The following is an 18,436-nucleotide window of genomic DNA, read 5'->3' on the forward strand; positions in this document are numbered from 1 at the left end:
TTTAACCTAGTATCCAATTTCTTTAGGTCTTCTTTCAAAAGCAACTAACTTAAGTTTGAAAACATTAAAAGTAAAATGAGTTTGTTTGGTCAAATAAGGAATCAAATTCTCAATTAATAACATTTTAGTACCAAAAGAAAGGAAGTAGCCACTTCAGAGGCAGATAGTTTCTGCCATGGAATTTTAAAAAGACATAGTAAGTATGTTCTGTAATATTCATATCATGAAATTGGTTTTAATGGTAAATGTTCTTTGTGTGCATTTTCTGTAACTTTCATAAACTAGTTAATAACCAGTTGTAAAGGTTTTTCTTTTTGTTTTTTAATTCTTATGTGGTGTAAATACATTTAGAGGAGTTTAAATGAGTAATTGTTTCTAAAAATTATTTCTTAGCATCCTTCTCTTAGTGGCTGCATTAACTCCGATCAAAATTGAAGTATGATTTCTCTTAGATATTTTCAAAGATAGTAGGCCAGGATCTTTTCTGAAGGCTTTTGGAATATCTGATAGTTCTAAACCTAATTCTTCACAATGTTTCATTATTTGAGGATTTTTATATTTAGAAAAGAAAAAAAGTTAATTCTTTTCCTCTTATTCTAAAGCTACTTATTTGCTGAAAGGATTCTTTTCCTTCAGTTTTTTTCTTTTGGCACCTGTGGGCTGCATGTGAACAAGGATTAGGGCAATATGGAAACAATTAGGAAACACTATGGATTAGATCTTTTTAAAAAATGTATTTTCTTTGGGGGACATTGAATACTTTCGTTACATGTGAAAAATACAAGCAGCCACTGTTACCTCATTCTCTTAGCCACCATTGTAAAAAAGAAAGAAAACTGACAAACCCACTTCAGCTGTCTTTTGCACCTATTACGTTTCTTATTCGAAGAATATTTCGTAAATACTCAGTAATTGAACTTAAATTACATTATGGTTGATCATTGTGTTGGCTTTTCTTGACAATGGTCTCACTTTAATATTTAAGAAGAGGGCATCTGTTTATTTGGCATAGGGGCCATGAATCGTGGTGAATTTCTTCAGTATAAATTGAACAATTGTGTATAGATACACTGGTCATAGTACTCATGACATTGAAAGCTTATCTGAGGATGCCTGGTATATGAAGTTTAGCTTTGAACATGTGAAGTCTAAATTTTATTTGGAAAGGGGAGTTTGGACAAGAAAAATCATAATAAGTCCTTTGGGCATAGTTATCCTAAAGTTAGATTATTGTCAACACAGGTCAAATTAAGCCAACCTGTAGTATTTTTCCTCTTCATTGAAAATGTAACCAAAACCAGCAAATCAGTCCAAAATGCCTTTTCAAAAAATTGGCAAGAAGTCTGCTTAGAGTAAAAAACAAGTTTTTCCCCTTGTAATACTTGCAAAAGTTTACAGTATATGTTGGTGAGTGTGTTTCTTTAAGTAGGTGCTCTGTATCGTGTACACATGTACCGTGTGATGCAGGGGCTGCCATGGTAAGTATGTTTTTCGTGGAATAGAGTAAATAGCAACATAAAATCCCATGCATATGGCTAGAGTCTTTTTTTTTCCCCACACATACCAGCTTAAAGTGACACTTCTTTTCTTTTAAAAGTTGGTGGCACTTTTTTAAATGAATCATTTTTAATAGACATATTATGAAATTTTGTACGTTATGTATGTCAGTGATAAAAGTAATGTGTGAGGAATCTGAAATTGTGAAATGATGTAAGTTATTGGAGTACATACTTTATGAATATAAAGAATGATAGGAAAGCAAAGTAATTATGAAAGTATTAAAAGGTTGAAATGAGAGAAAAGATTAATTTTACTGGCCCAAAAGTTTTAGGAGGTAGTGTACAGGAAGTTGTAGAACCTAAGCTAAAGATCTTGTGATTTTGGACACATCACTTCTCCTTTAGACTTCAGCTTCCTGATCGATAAATGAAGGGTTTGAATTATCGATTTCTTTGTCCCCTTTCATTGCTAAAATTTTATTGAGTAAATAAAATTTTACCATTCATATTTTTCTCCTCCATACTTTATTTTTTCTGGCATATTCTTTTTTAGTTTAGAAAATGAGTCCTGAAATCCATTTTCTCAACTTTTCACAGCTGTGTGTTCTCTTACACTTTGTGAATTAGAATAAGGTGTTAATGTGTTGAATTTTTAAATAATTTTACAGGTTACAAAGCAAAATATTACCTTATTTAAACATAGCAAACAAAGGTGTAGTGAGTATTCCTGGAATGAAAATATTGTTATGAGTTTGCAGTTTTAGTCTGCAGATAGTCCATTGATTTTAAGTCTTCACCAAAAATACTTTCACTTTTTTTTTTTTTTTTTTTTTTTTTTGTGGCTAGCGGGTACAGGGAGCCGAACAAAGATACTTTTTGAATTAACATGTAATTTAGACATTTCTTATCTATGTCCCCCCTCCTTTGCTTGTAGCTAGAATTAGGGGTGTTTCCTCATAGTGAAATATTAGCCAATTTTTAATTGTAGCTTTTGAAATTTTTTCTTCATTTTTGTGGAAATAGATCTTTATTTTTAAGTAACATATCTGTGTTTCTAACTTTTATAAGTGCCAACATTAACTCATAATTAGATTCATTACAAACTTTCTTATTTTGAACTTAATCTCCTTTGATTCTTGTTTAAATCCTTTAACAAAAGAATCAATCATCTGTGATAGGCAGATAATTTGTTCATTTTCAGACTAGCCTAGGTTGTCATTTTGTATAGTGGTTCCTTAATATAGTAAAATTCTTCTGGATGCTAAATACTTTCAGCTATATTAACTTGAAATTTGAACCTTCTCTGAGATATCTGTCAGCTTAGCTTCCTTTGCTTCACTCATGTCTAGGTGACCATTTTTCTCACTGATCTTACTAAAACTTGTGACATTTAAAACTATGGGTCTGGCCTCTGTATGACATCATAGGTAAAAGTTCCTCAGATCCCCCTTTATGTGCAGGCTGTTCTCAAAATTGTGGAAAGAAAACAGTCAGTCAAAATTTTAAAAGTCCGTGATACCTCAAGCAGTGATTATACATGACTAGCTGATAATTTTGTTTGGTGGTTTGTTAAAAAAAAAAATTTTTTTTAATGAAACAAAATCCCAGTCTACATAATAAAATTGGATAATCTTTTGTTTATTATTGTCAGTGCTTAATGTAACTGAGTGATATCAGTAATTATTTAAGAAAGCAATCAGTAAGACTTTTCTTCAGAGAAAAATTGGTTTTTATATTTTTGTTAATATGCATGTTTGAAAATATCTCTGCAATCATCTGATTTTATGTATGCTAAATTGTAAAATAACTCTACCAGTGCTGTTAATGGAATATAATCTTGGGCTGGTACTGTTACTTTTTTCTCCAAAGATCCACCTTCTTCTTTACTTCAAAAAGCTTAAAATTATGGCAGCCTTTTCCCGAATGGAACTTTTTCTAAAGTTTTAAAGAATGAGTTATTACAGTTAGCGTATTAGAAAGGATTGCATGTTTTGGAGTCATTACTGAGATTTTGTGTTTCCCATAGCTCAGGTCTTAAATTTTTTTTTTTCCTCCAAAGAACTTGTCAACTGCCCCCCCACCCCCCCAAAAAAAAGAAAAGAGAAAAAGGAACCTAAGTAAAGCTAAAATTTAAGATTACCTTCTCACGAATAATAAAGTAGTCATAACTGTTTTGGAAATTGACTGTATTTTATTTATTTTTTTATTATGTTGGGGTATTGGCAGCTCGCTGGCTCAGGGATCCAAACCCTTGACCAATGTATTTTAAAACTCTAGGTTTTTTTTTTTTCCTCAATATTATAACACTTCATATACCAACCAATATGGTTTGGTAGTGTGAATGCTAATAATCACAATTATAAGTCATCTGTTGAATCAGCCCTTTGGATTGCTCCTCAAATACTCTATTCAAGTCCAGATTGTTTTATGCTGTGGATAGTGGGTTTGTTACTAAAATAGATGAGTGGAGATGTTAGTATTGTTACTAAAACAGGTTCCCTAGCAAATATTTAATCCACAGGACTCTTCTTACATGATAAAGTATAGATACTATGTCAACACTTTGTAGCGTTCACCTGACACCTAATTAAAACAAAGCGAAATAAACCCTCTTTTTCTTTACCCACTTTTTATCCCTATCAACTTGTTTGTTTGTTTTGGGGTTTTTTTTTGTGTGTGTGTGTGGTTGGCTGGTAAGGGGATCCAGACCCATGACCTTGATGTTACAACACCACGCTTTAATCAACTGAGCTAACTGGCCAGCCCACACGTCAGCATTTAAAATATGTTATATTCATGGCACCTTTTTCAACCCAATTTTGATAAGTAACGATTATAAGAATATAGGTCCATACCATCTTTGTAGAGAAGTTTTTTTGGAGGTGGGTCATTGGGGGGAGGGTGGACATGGGAGGGGTGGAGGAAGGGAACAGTTTAATTCTTTCTTAGTGCTTAACATTGTTAAGACACATCGTTTTTATTTTTAATGCATACATCTGTATTTTTCAAGGGTTAGAAAGTTTGATGTTTATACTACAAATCTGAAAAAATGTTTCAGGAAAAAAGTAGTGAAAAACATCTAGCAGATGTAGGATTAATGTATCTTGTTTTTTAGTGTAATAGAAATGAAATTCACCATATTTTAAGATGAGCAGTTTCAGGTTATATTTTCTTTTTAATTCTACTGAGTCTACCAATTTGTAAGTGAACCCTTACAGCAAGGAGGTATTCAGCTAGAGGAAAAAGCATTTTGTTTCAGGGTTAACGATTTGAATGAATATCTGATGCTATTTTAGTTTTTAAACTTCAAAACTTTGCGTACTTTAAAAAAGAATTTAACGTTGTTAAGTGACAGAATTATCTTTTGTGTTTAATTACTTAATAATGTGCCTAATTCGTTACATACTTGTTTATCATTTGGCACATTTATTATAAAATATAATCAATATTAAAATCCTGTAAAATGTATAGAAGAGTATTTAATGCTATCTAAAGATGTACACTATATAGAGAGAAGCTTATGTATTCCAGGCTTTTTAAGATTATATTTAATATATGCTTAAAAAGGGTCCAAAGATTATACACAAAAAATGTTGATGGTAATTATCCCGAAATGGGTGATTTTTTAATTTTCTTTTTGCTTCTCTGTATTTAATTAAATTTCTTCAGAGAACATGTAAAGAAGAAAACAGTTGAAATACCTTGTAAGATTGCAGTTTGAACATTATTCTAAAATTGTGTATTTAAGGACTTTATTTTGGCACATAATTGTTTTTTCTTTTTCTTTTGGAACATAATTTTAATTAGTCAAGGGTTTTTTTAATTATTAAAGGAAAATTAGAATGCTTTTAAACTTCAGTCATTCAGGTATTCTCTGGGAATCTCTGGTGGTAGTTTATTCTTTTCAAATTGCTGTATATGTTGTCAACACATACACCTTTATTTTTTAGTGAGGGAACTTGATCACAGAAGACAGTAATAGGAATTGTCACACTGTATGAATTTATAAACTGTAAACTCTAAGGCATAAGAATAAAACTGAATGTTAGTTCTCATTTTTTCATACTTTTCTTCAAATTTACCCTACCGTGTGTCCTTTCTTTCAGTGTTCCCTGTGCTTTTTAGAAACGTTAGTCACTATGATATGAGAAATCTGATGATGTTCTTTCTTGTTTTCCAGTTACTATCCTTAAATAAGTATAATAAAGAACTTTATTATGCCCTTTAGTTCCTTGAGTAACTTGTGATAATTGATCTTAAAGTACTTGTTTCTCCTATTTCTACTATCGTAGACTTGTTCTGGCTTTTTCCAAACACTTGGAGATTTACTTAAACAGAGAAGGAGATTAATACCTCATTGACTGCTGACATACCAAGCAAAGTACATTTGGTGTTAACTTACAGCGGAATTAATATCTGTTAAAAATGAAAGTTTCTTTGAAAAAAATTAAATATTGAAGGCAGATTTAAGAATGGGTTTAAGACAATTTTGTGTGCCAGCTCATCTCATTTTTCTTTGTTTACTGCCTCACCTTCAATTTCTTCCAGCATTTCATCATGTTTTATGACCTAGTACATTCCTTATTTTGGCAAATAATATTGATAATTAACAAGATGAATCTCTTGGCCTCATATTTAGTATAAGACATAGGCCACAAACATCTAATGGAGTCATGGGTAGAAAATAAGATATAAGAAATTATTGCAGACATTTAACTTTTAAATTGCAGACTATCGGTGGTCCATGTCAAGTCATAGTTCACAAGTGGGAGACTCATCTACAACCACGATCAATAACCCCTTTAGGTATGGGCATTAACTGCATCTATTTGAGGCATATGCATAAAGGTACTAATATGCTGCACAATGGCTTAGTGGGATTTAATAAATTTTTTTCTAAAGTTTAAAGTCAATGCATTTTCATACTACAGATTTCATTTAGCATTTCATGGATTTTACTTTCACAACTAAACTGTTCTTAATTGCCTTTCTTTATAAAAATTTTTAGAAATGCTTGCCTAGTTATTTTTATTCTCTTGGGTTAGATTAATTTATTATGAAATATTTATTTTCATTTGGAGTGATTAGAAAGTTTATAAGTAAGATCATTCTTGACTGAGAATCCGTGGCTATATTTGATTACTTGCTCAGGCTTAGCAAGTGTTTGAGGAAAGAATTAATCCAAAACAAAGGCTCTTAAATTTTTAACTCTGAATAGTAAGAGTAATAGAATAAGTTATTCTATTCTGTTTTTTCTTAAACTAGTAAATACTTGAATAAACTTGTATGAATGAATTCAGATTTCTTTGTTGTAGTAGACATATATTCCTTCTAGTTAAATTCCCTGCTGGCTGTGCTAGAATTGATATTCAGAGAGTTGCTGTTTTTTGGGTTTTGGTTTTTAAATTTTATTTAGTTTTTTGGTGCCTAAAAATGGCATTTGTCTTCATACAAGTATATTTGAATTTCTTTATTTATATTGAAAATAGAATTTGTAGTTTATTTCACATACATTAAATTACTCACATGTATTCATCTATAAATTGACTTAGTGATGAGAAATGTATCTTTCAGTTTCTAGGTGAGGTTAAAGTGTAAAGATAATAACTGGTTTGCTGGCTGGCCCATTGGCTCAGTTGGTTAGAGCATGGTGTTACAACACCAGTGTCAAAGGGTACTGGCCAGCCACCAAAAACAACAACAGCAACAGCAACAACAACAATTGGCTTGCTAGTTTACTAGCTTAGATTAGAAAGTAGTGGTAGTTTCTGCTTTATCTTGTAGCAAGGACACACCTCATTTAAACAGATGTCTCATTCCATCCTCTTTATTGGATTTTCTTTTTACATGTTTTAATACATTTTTGATAGTGTATTTGGAATTTTTATGATAGTATACTTAGAATTATTATAGTCCCATACTGAGGTTGGAACTTACTAGGTATTAAACATTTAAAAAATAATTTTGTATTTTAAAGCATCTTGCAGTTTAATATATTTTCTTGTTGTGAGAAGTGAGATGATTTTGTTTCTGTGTTTTAGAAAGAAGTTTATTTTATACTTTTGGGAAATGTAACTTTTAAACTCAAAAGCTGTGTGAATTCTACCAGAGTATCAATATTTATTAGGAATTAACACATTTATTTTGAGAAATATTTCAGACATGTTTAAAGTATACTGGGAAGGGAAATAGGCACGGGAAAAAATTAGTATTTTATTCAGAGGCGTGGGGCTTTACAGCTTTTCTCATTTAGTTGAAATTTCTGTTAGGAAAAGGGATATGCTAGTACTTATACTTTTTTTGGCAGTTCCTCACAGCACTGTATATACAGGTAAGTTTATGCTGTTTGTAAAGTTTTTGGTTGGGTATAGAGAGTAGTTGGGATTTGAGGAGAATTACATTTTAGACAAGTTCAGATTATGCACTTTTTAAGAATAAGCATTTTAATTGTGCCAAGACCTTTGGTTTGAAAAATCAAGGAGTTATCACTGTCCAGCAGCCTGTTAGTCTCGTACATTGGTGAGTGTAAAGTTCATCCCAGTGCCTCTAGAGCACCTCTCTGAGGAGTTTTCTTTCTCTTCCTTATAATATCATGAATGATCACCAAAGTATGTAAGAACTGTTACTATTTCCCAGCCTCCTTAAAAGGGAATTCTTTATTGAGGGCTACAATAAATATGCTTATTCACTTCGGGCTGCTTAAAGTTATAGATTTCATATTTTAAACAATCCTTAAGGTGGGTAATTTCTCAATTGTTTATTCTGTATACTTATGAATTTTAACTAGGTTTTCTATTTTCCTTAAATTCTAGAAAGTGAAATTATTATTGATGATGGACAATTTGGAATCCACAGTAAGTGAGACTGAGTTTTGCATGTTTGCTGTTGATTGAGATGTTACCTTACATTTCATTGGAACTGTATAGAACAGGGAAATAGGACATAGTATGGTTTTGAAACAGACTAGATCTTAGAAACAAATACATTCTGTTAAAAAGTAGTTTCCAATATAATTATTATGCTTTAAAATTTTATCCTTTTGGTTTTTATTTGACTGGTGTTTTCAGTTATGTGAGTTTATTTAATTAATTTGAAAGTAGTATATTCTTAACTGTTTATATCATCTACTTTAACACTATTGTGTTTGAAAATGATATTAATGATTCTAAACATTTAAAGCGTGAAATGTTATTCTTAGGCTAAGTTTGTGCATTTTTTGAGTTCGTATATACATTAGTAAAATCGAGACTAACCGTAATGTTCTAGTGATTCTGTCTGGAGTCTTTAAAAATTAATTTACAGTAGAATAGAAATTGCCTTAAATTCTGGATATGTTGAAAATGTTATGCATTCATATACTTTTCTGCTTCAGTAAAAACTATCGTGGAAGTTCAAATTTTCTTCTATGACTGGAATTCCATCAGTGTATCAGGGTTATTGTGCTAAATTGCATTTTCATTTTAGATACTACACTGTAGGAGTCAAAAGGTGGAAAGCGGGTAGGCGGAATGTGTGCTTGTACTGACTGAACCAGAGATAAATTGCTGATAACCAATTTGCTTTCCTGTAGGCACAGAAAAGAGCAGGGCCTGAATGTTTTGGTTGTGGTTTTACTATATACATATGTTTATACACATTAGAAATGTACATGCTCTGGGAGTGTTTGGATAAGAATTTAACTTCTTATCCTTGAAAAGAAGGGATTATTTATGTTATATTAGAAGATAGTCTAAAATACTTGAATAGTTTTAGTGTTAAGTGTTTTAGAGTCTTGTCCTCTTTAAAAAAGATAATATTTGTGCTACATGTTTTAGAGAGCTTTATGGACGAATAGTTTTCTCATTTCTTTGGTTGTAATGCATGACATTATGTCTCTCTATTACATGTTAATTACTGTTTATGATTATAAAACATAGGATTTCTTTCCTTATTTTTTTGTTATTGCTGTCATCCTAAATTCAGCTTTAGTTAGCTTTGAGGATGGAAAGCCAGCTCTTCGACTTTGTCCATTTCTGAAAGTAATGTTTAAAATTTGACAGTTATTAAGCATTAAGTTATACTTAAGGAGATAACTTTCTTGATTTCTTTTCTCCCATTGATGAAAAAACTTAGGTCCAAAACAGTTGACAGCTTCTGGTATTTATGAAAAATTTATTACCTATGTTAGTAGATGACTTCAAGTTAATGTTAATGCAGTGTTATCACAGTCATGCAGTTTATTTATGGCAGAATATATAAATGTGAGAATACAGAATTAACTCTGTTCTTACCTTCTCACATCTCAAAAACTCAGCACTGCCGGCATAACTAGTTTCAGCTGAATCTCTTATATGAAGCATTGGAAGTGTAATAGTGATCCCCAATAGAACAATTGCTAGGTTAGAAGCTATCTTGAAACATGTGCTCTTCCTGAAATAGATTTGCATTATTCCAATAATGGATTCTATAAGAATATTTTAATTCACTTAAATTGTTAAAGCATAGCTAATTGTTAATATTTATTTAACTTTTTCCTCCTACTTTATATAAAAGTTCTTTTTCAATGACAAATTTAAGACTACCTGTATATTTGCTTTGTGGAGGTGGGGGAGTACCAGTGTTATATAAACTCAATGTGTTAAAATGTGAGTGTGAACTAGCGTTGTCAATGTGTATTGGTACTAACTGGGTTGTTTAAAAAAATATGTATTATAATTACTGTTCTTTGTATTTACTCTACCAGATGGCGTTGAAACTCTTGATTCTGGATGGCTAACATGTCAGGCTGAAATAAGATTACGTTTGCATTATTCTGAAAAACCTCCTGTGTCGATAACCAAGAAAAAATTTAAAAAATCTAGATTTAGGTATGAACATGTGTATTTGCTACTTCAGCCATTGATTTTCCCTAGTACTACACATTTCTGTCTCCCTTGGTTTTAGCCTTTAAGTATATAAACTAAGAACATAACACACTTAATGATAATGTCACATCCTCTATTGACTGCAGGGCTTTGTAGTAGTGAACTTCTTTCTCCCTTCATGTTGCTACTGTTGCATACTTATGTTAGTCTTAATCTCAAAATTCAGAACCAGAAAAAGTTGTTTTATATAGATAAGTGGTTTCTAAGCTTGTATATTTTTGTAGTTTTCTATTTAAAATTTCCTACTATAGCAATAAATAGTTGCTTTAAAATTGATTTCATGAAATTATTTTGTGCTAAATGAGAGGAGAGAGGCATAAACAGAGAAAAGTAATTGTTGAAAATTTTTTCAGTGTTCTAAATTTTATTGTGGTTTGAGAATGAAAAATTTTCCATGAAGAAAGCTAGCAGTTATCATAGCAGTGCCAAATTAGTTTCTTTTAAGGCCTATATCAATTTTACAGACACATGTCAAGCTTTGTGTAAATGGTTAAATAGTACATAATTTTATTTTTCTGTAATGTCATTGTAAATAACTTTGAGTGAGTTACTTCTCAAAGACCTAGGCAGCCCTATCCAAAATTCAAAATAATTTTTGTGACATTGGGATGGAGTTCTAAGTCTTGATATGTAACACAGCCTTTTCTGACAAAATGTCAGGGCCATTTTCAGTAACTAAAGTGATTGATAATACAGTGCTTATTATCTTTGTAGTAAAATTCACAATAATATTGCTGTTTGTAAATACGTAAGTGTTTTGCCATAACTCCTTAAATATCATAGTACTTACATATTCCAGTCATAAAATAGGTAAGGGAAAGGCTGAGTGGCACTTCACAGTCTTTTGTGGTTGTGGTTATGACAGTGAGTAGAGGGTTTTGGGTGTACCTTGTCCCTGTGCCTTAGCTTTTCTAGGCCTCTGCTTTGCTTCTGAAAAACCAAGGTAATTGGACCACATGGTTGATCTGCAAGATTCATTTGATCTCAAAGATTCTCTAAGTACTTAATTATACATAATTGAATATTTTATTTACCTGCTATTTTAAAGGAAGCACATAAATTTTGTTACAGCTGTAAATTATCTTCTTAGAATAGGACCTCAAAATAAAGATAACAGTAGAAGATAAAGCCTTGGTTGGTTGGCTTATTAGGAATTTTTTCCTTGGTTGCAGTTAAGAAATTAATAAGTAGTTAATGGTTGGGGATCTGATTGGAATGCAAATGAGTACTGAGTCTTGTACTTTTCTTGTTTATATAGAAATCACTTTGAGTGTCTGTATATATTATTCTGTTGCTTTGGCTTAAATCAAATTGAAATATTTTCTCATAACCATACTTGGGCTCTACAAATTAAATGACTTGATTCCTGTTGGAATAATTGTGCATAGCTAGAAATTGGTGTTTGTTCTGACCATCTTTTTTCCCCAAATTCATATTTGTGATAAACTAAGCCTCATGGGGTAGGAAATAAGTTTATTTGTAAGGACACCAGGACTTAAAAATACTAGCAACATCTTATGCATTTAAAATAAAACACTTGGGCCAGCCCCGTGGTTCACTTAGCAGAGTGTGGTACTGATAACACCAAGGCCACAGGTTTGGATCCCATATAGGGATGGCCGGTTAGCTCACTGGGTGAGCGTGGTGCTGACAACACCAAGTCAAGGGTTAAGATCCCCTTACTGGTCATCTTTTAGGAAAAAAAAAAAAAAAACTGGACATGCATCTCTTTAAACACATTTCTCTTTTTGATCAACTCCACCAGTAAGTGGAAAGTAATTGCACTCTTTGTGGTAGACTTTAACATTTGTATAGCTGTTTGAAGGAAACCTTTAACATAAATAAAATGTACTAACTTCTTGCATAGATCCTTTCCCTTTCAACTTTTTTTACATATAAAATGTTGGCAGAATAGCCATTTTTGCCTTTCATGCCTCACTTGCCTGTTCATTTCTGTCTGTTTGCAGTCTCTGTTCATATGTCCTGGTAGGGAATGTTTGCTCCTTCAGGCTTCCCAACAAAATCAGTTATACAGAACCATTCCTAAGAGTTTGGTTTATGTGAAGACTTGATTTTTGTTTTAGGTTATTAAAATGCTACTTTTGATTTTATAGTGTGATTATAAAACAGTTTTACTGATGGAGTAATCTGTATAGCCAACCCCTCAGGGAGACCGCAGAATTATGTGGTTATAAGACAATCCTCAGCAGTGGTTGGAGGAAGAAGGTCACACAGAGAGAGCAGGCCCCACTAATACAATTCCATTATTTCTGTTATAAATCAGATCCCATTTAAATCTAGAATGAAATTTTTTTGTAGTTCAACTGTTACTCTCTACAGTAACATTACTCCCGACTTTAATAGTATTAAAATTGTTTAATCTGTATACATTTCATCTGGTACAAGACATTCCAGAATTGAGTTTACTTTCTGGTATTACAAGTGCTGTGTGCAAATAATTGCTTCTCATTGCAGTAGACTAGTCTTTGTGGCCCTATGGCTTGGGTAACCGGTTTTTGTTTTTGTTACTGTGAAGCCTGTAAGAGTTTTAGAGTCTTGGTTTATTTGTTTGTTTTATTAAAAAAGGATCTACATATAAATACATACACACATAAAAGTTCATGTACACATAAATATATATTATATATGTTTAATTATTTATTCATTTTAAAATTTTTATTTATTTTTAGTCAGCTGGCCAGTACAGGGATCTGAATCCTTGACCATGGTGTTATAACACCATGCTCTAACCCACTGAGCTAACCACCCAGCCCTAGTTTAACACGATATTTTTCTTTAGTTGTATACTTTTCACAAAGTGTCTGGACTTTCACTGTGGTACGGTAGAAAAATGGGAAAATCTTCAATTTAAAGCTCAAATTTTAACAGTCTTTTAATGCACACTAACAATATGGCTCAACTTTTTGCTTGTAAAGTATACATTTGCGAGACCTCTCAAAAGGAGTTCTTATTGTTATTTGAAGGTTAAGAAATGCAGATAACCAGTAATAAATAGGATAATAGTAAATACTTCTTTATATTCATAAAAAAAAAAAAAAACCCAAAATTTAACCAAAGAATTAGTTAAAACAACCTTAGTAGGCATAATGAGCATTTATCCCACTTGAATGCTTTGCAGAAATATGCAGGTACTTTTAAAAGTTCATGAAAAGATTCGTATTACTTTTTTTTTTTTTTTGAACAGTTGATTGGCTGAGATAAGTATTATCTTTTAATTTTTTTCCACGAACTTTTTGAAGGACCCTTATATATGTAGATAAAAACATCATTATTTTATAATACACACCTGATGTCTTAACCTGTAGTATGTGTAGTCCTTGTATATATATGTATATTTTTTTTATTTGAAAATTTAGCTTATTTAGGGAGTACTTTTAAATTTAACATTTAGGTAATGTTTGTATGAGTTTTTCTTCTGTGCCACTTTTTGCTTTTCATTATTTTTTCCTTTTGTGTAGGGTAAAGCTGACACTAGAGGGTCTGGAGGAAGATGACGATGATAGGGTCTCTCCCACCATTCTTCACAAAATGTCCAATAGCCTGGAGATAGCCTTAATAAGCGACCATGAATTCAAGTGCAGGCATTCACAGCCAGAGTGTGGCTATGGCTTACAGTCTGATCGTTGGACAGAGTACAGTATACAGACAATGGAACCAGATAACCTGGAACTAATCTTTGATTTTTTTGAGGTGAGTAGTTATTTCAGTGAGGGGGTTGAGAAAGAATGCAGGCATGAGCTTATTTTTACAAATGTTCTGATTTTTATTTTAATTTGTGTAACACGTGATTCATACAACTTTTTAGATGTTTGCTCCTCTGTACATTTTAGCAGGCTTAAAAAATTTGAAGTTGACAGACTCAAGTTACTGTTAAGTTTCTCTATATAATTAAGAGAACTTCAACAGAATTTGTTTCAAATATAGACCAGATGTCTTGATGTCTGTGTCTATCAAACAATCTAAATACCAATGAATTGTACTCAAAAGAGCCTCCAAGGAGGGCAGACAAGCTGTCCACCTTTGGGTGGGCAACCTGATGTAACTAGCATGACTGAGTCCTCCCCATGATGGAATTCTGTCATCTATTGAGGCATGCTTTATTATGAGGATTTATTGTGACAGTGGATTTGTTTTGCAGCTTTATTTGTCGTCATAAAGGTGTACTAAAAAGTTATAAAACTTGTGCCAGGCAATAAATACATTGAACTTTCAAAAGGAGAGAACAGAACTAAGGTTACCAGAGGTGGGAAAGGGGGAAGGGGAGGGAGGGTAAGGGAAGAATTGGTAAAGAACCATGAAAAACTATTACATTGTATAATTTTGAATATACTAATTATCCTGTTTTGAGCATCACACATTACACATAGGCATTGATATTCAACTCTGTACCCCGCAGATATGTACAATCAACTATGTTTCAATAAAAGTAATTAATTAATTTTAAAAAACTTATGCCAGGTTGTTCAGAATCTGTGCTGCCAACTTGCCAGAGCTACTTGTGATATTTGCACTGGAGCTCGTTAGCTCACTGGCTGTTCACATGCTCCCCACAGATAATACTTAGTACCTCCTCAAAGGTTCATACTGTGGTGTGTACTGGTTTCCTTAGCCCCTAGCTCTTTTGCCACCTCCACTCCCATTTCAACCAGCTTAGAGTTTAAATCTTTGAGGATAGGGAACATGCCTTGACCAGCAATAGCACCTGGCCACAGTTTCTTGAGACCAACAGAATTCAGGGTGGATTTAAACCTACTGGGTGAACTTTTTATACATAATTTAGTTTATTATAATCGTTGAATTATTTAATCTGATAATTCCTTTAGACAGCTTTGTGAGTAACTTTTTGGCTACTTTGTATTATATGGAATTTAAAGTATTTCCTCTAAGATTACATTTTTCAAAAACGAGATCTTACCTAAGCATAAGATCTGTGAGACTTCATTATAAAAATATGAAGTTTTTGGTTGAACATTTCCTTGTTGCTTAAGGACCTACCTTTTAATAATCTCTTGAATATTCTAACTTCCTCTTTCATTTGGTCAGCATTTTTGGAAATACTGCTTTGTTCATAGACTAGGCTGATAGTATATCCAATGTAATGTCTTTTTTGTTTGGTTGGTTTTTGTTTTGTATTTTTTCTGGTTTTTTGTTTGTTTGTTTGTTTGTTTTTGTTATTTCCACTCAGTGTAATATCAAATTGCATATTTGCTTTTCTAGAGAGCTGCTATCCCAATAGCTACTTGTGTAGATACTTTTTTTGTGTGTGTGTGTGTGGCTGGACAGTATAGGGATCTGAACTCTTGACCTTAGTGTAATAACACCACACTCTAACCAAGTGAGCTAACTGGCCAGCCCTAGACACATTTTTAGAGAATATGTTAAAAATTCACTACAAATATATCTTAGTCTTTCCATATAAAAATGCTTAGAAATTTTCAGGCAGTGCTTTAAGTTCACCTAATGCATGTTAGAGAATCAGAAGTGCACATCAGCCAAATTATGATTAATAAAGTAATATATCAAAATCTTAAAATATTTATATTCTAAAAGAAAATGTGTCATTTACTATAAAGAAGCCATCTAAATTACCTGAATATAAGCTTGATTGTATTTCTTTCTCTTCAGTCCTCCTCCGAAGACTCTGAGTTGACTTTAAGAGAGGTTTTTTTTTTTTTAATCATTAAATTGATTGAAGTTTAAGAATTTGGATTGTTCTAAACCTCATCTTTTCAGGAAGATCTCAGTGAACATGTAGTTCAGGGTGATGCCCTTCCTGGACATGTGGGTACAGCGTGCCTCTTATCATCCACCATTGCTGAGAGTGGGAAGAGTGCTGGAATCCTTACTCTTCCCATCATGAGCAGAAATTCCAGGAAAACAATAGGCAAAGTGAGAGGTAAGTTTGGAAAAGCAGGGAGCCCTTCACAAATAAACTAAGGTTAAGTTAGAATTTTAATTGACTTCAAATTGAGTATTTGAGAATGGTAAAGATAAAATTAATGATTTGCTTTAGATTATTAACTAATGCAATAGCAGTTTAAGGAACATATGTATTAAATTTTGTAGAAGCTTTACTTTGAATCAATTTTTGACTTGATTTTTTTTTATTTGATAGAGATTGATAAAGCTGGTGTAAGTGGTATTTAACTGTAGTTGAGCTCTAATTACCCTTTTAATCATCTTTATCTTTGTCCCTCCCTTTGTTTTTTTCCTATGAAAGTTGACTATATAATTATTAAGCCATTACCAGGATACAATTGTGACATGAAATCTTCATTTTCCAAGTATTGGAAGCCAAGAATACCATTGGATGTTGGACATCGAGGTGCAGGCAACTCTACAACAACTGCCAAGTAGGCTGAATATTTGAATAGGATTAGCATTTGGTAGCTCATGTTTGATAAGGTTATATTGGTTTGACACACTGAAGGTTAAATGATGCTTTTATTATTACCCTGGGAATTAAATGTAATTTGGTAATTGGGGTTGCCATTTCAAAATAATTAAAGACCAACTTTCTCCTAAGATTGTGGTCAGTCTTTTTTAATTTAATATTTTACTGAATTGAAAGTGAGAAAGACATTACAAGTAGAAAGGCAGGAGAGAAAGCTTGATGTGGAAAGCTTTGGTGGCATCATTGTGTCTGTTTAGTCCTTTTTGCCCTCTCTGGGTCTCAGCTTCTTCTGGAAGGTTTGGATAAGACTATCCCTGCTATTCCTTTCAGCCCAGCATCCATGAGTCTGAGTGTAAATAAACTCAGGAAATACTAGTTCAAGCTAGACCTCCAGAGAAAGATGCCTTGTCTTAAATTCAGATTCCAGCTAGGTACAGTTGTTTTTCCCTTCCAGTTCTGTGAAGTTGTTTAATTACCAGTGCTGTAGCTCATTGCAGCAGATTTTCTACTGTGAATTTTAATCCCACCCCATTTTATTTTAAAGAGTTGCTGTGATAGCTTTGGGATCTGTCAAATTCTATAGCACAAATCAATTACCATTTAAGGGAGAAGCACTCTCAGTCCCCATCTTTCTAAACAGTAAGGTTTCTTCCTTTCTGTTCTTTTTCTTAATATAGATTTCATATTCTTACCCTGTTGGTGTGTCAGTCTTTTCCCATTCCCCTCACAATCTGTCAGTATACAGTGTTAAGTCACCTGGAGGCTTCATTCCAAAGAGCAAGTTTCTATGTCTCTATTTCTTCATGCCATTGAAAAAGATTATTTTCCTTAATTGGCCACCTCATTTGTCTCCATAAGAAGTCTGTAGTACAGGGGAGGTATGTGTTGTCGTGTAGGATATTACCATATTCAGCTTGTAAATACCTGTTACTGCTAGAGCTTACATTTATGGAATAAATGCACAAACCAGGCAGATGATCTTCACAGTCATATTTTGGGGATGGCAAAATTAGTCTAAAAATAGAGAATAAGTACTATTTCCAGTGTTGAAAATATAGTTGGATTCTTTATTACATTTTTAAAAAATCTTTTCTATAGCCTATTATAACTGTATTTCTTTTCTATTTTAGGCTGGCAAAAGTTCGAGAAAATACTGTTGCTTCCTTAAGAAATGCTGCTAGTCATGTAAGTAACCTTTCTTTTGTTAAACAACTTTGAACTGGTAAGGTAGAGAACTGAGAGGCTCAGGAGTGTTCTCCAGTTGCATTAGTAGTTAAAAAGGAGAAACATTGATACTTCATTTCTAAATGAAGAGCAAATATCTCTTTGTATTTAGATCCATGGTGCAGATTGGGATGGAAATAATAGAATTTTTTTTTTTTTTTTTTTGTCTTTTTCGTGACCGGCACTCAGCCAGTGAGTGCACTGGCCATTCCTACATAGGATCCGAACCCGCGGCAGGAGCGTCGCCGCACTCCCAGCACCGCACTCTCCCGAGTGCGCCACGGGCTCGGCCCGAAATAATAGAATCTTAAGCAACCTTTTTTGAGATAAATTTTGAGCAATTGGGGCAAGAAAAATGTTCCCATTAATCATTGGTTTTCACTACTTGAATAATG

General features: G+C 32.7%; 1 protein-coding gene across 2 annotated transcripts in view; it reads left to right on the forward strand.

The window, feature by feature from the left end:
- The window catches only part of GPCPD1 (glycerophosphocholine phosphodiesterase 1), a 50,465-nt gene that overhangs the window by 10,880 nt on the left and 21,149 nt on the right, over positions 1-18,436 (forward strand). The window contains exons 5-11 of one of the 2 annotated variants that reach the window (XM_063101433.1): positions 6,230-6,305; positions 8,312-8,353; positions 10,222-10,345; positions 13,882-14,113; positions 16,157-16,319; positions 16,644-16,776; positions 17,948-18,002. In XM_063101433.1, coding sequence (XP_062957503.1) covers positions 6,230-6,305; positions 8,312-8,353; positions 10,222-10,345; positions 13,882-14,113; positions 16,157-16,319; positions 16,644-16,776; positions 17,948-18,002 — 825 coding nt within the window. The remainder of the gene's footprint in view (positions 1-6,229; positions 6,306-8,311; positions 8,354-10,221; positions 10,346-13,881; positions 14,114-16,156; positions 16,320-16,643; positions 16,777-17,947; positions 18,003-18,436) is intronic. The other variant, XM_063101440.1, reaches the window with a different exon arrangement.

This window comes from Cynocephalus volans, chromosome 1, assembly GCF_027409185.1.
Source record: "Cynocephalus volans isolate mCynVol1 chromosome 1, mCynVol1.pri, whole genome shotgun sequence".
NCBI classification, from domain to species: Eukaryota; Metazoa; Chordata; class Mammalia; order Dermoptera; family Cynocephalidae; genus Cynocephalus; species Cynocephalus volans.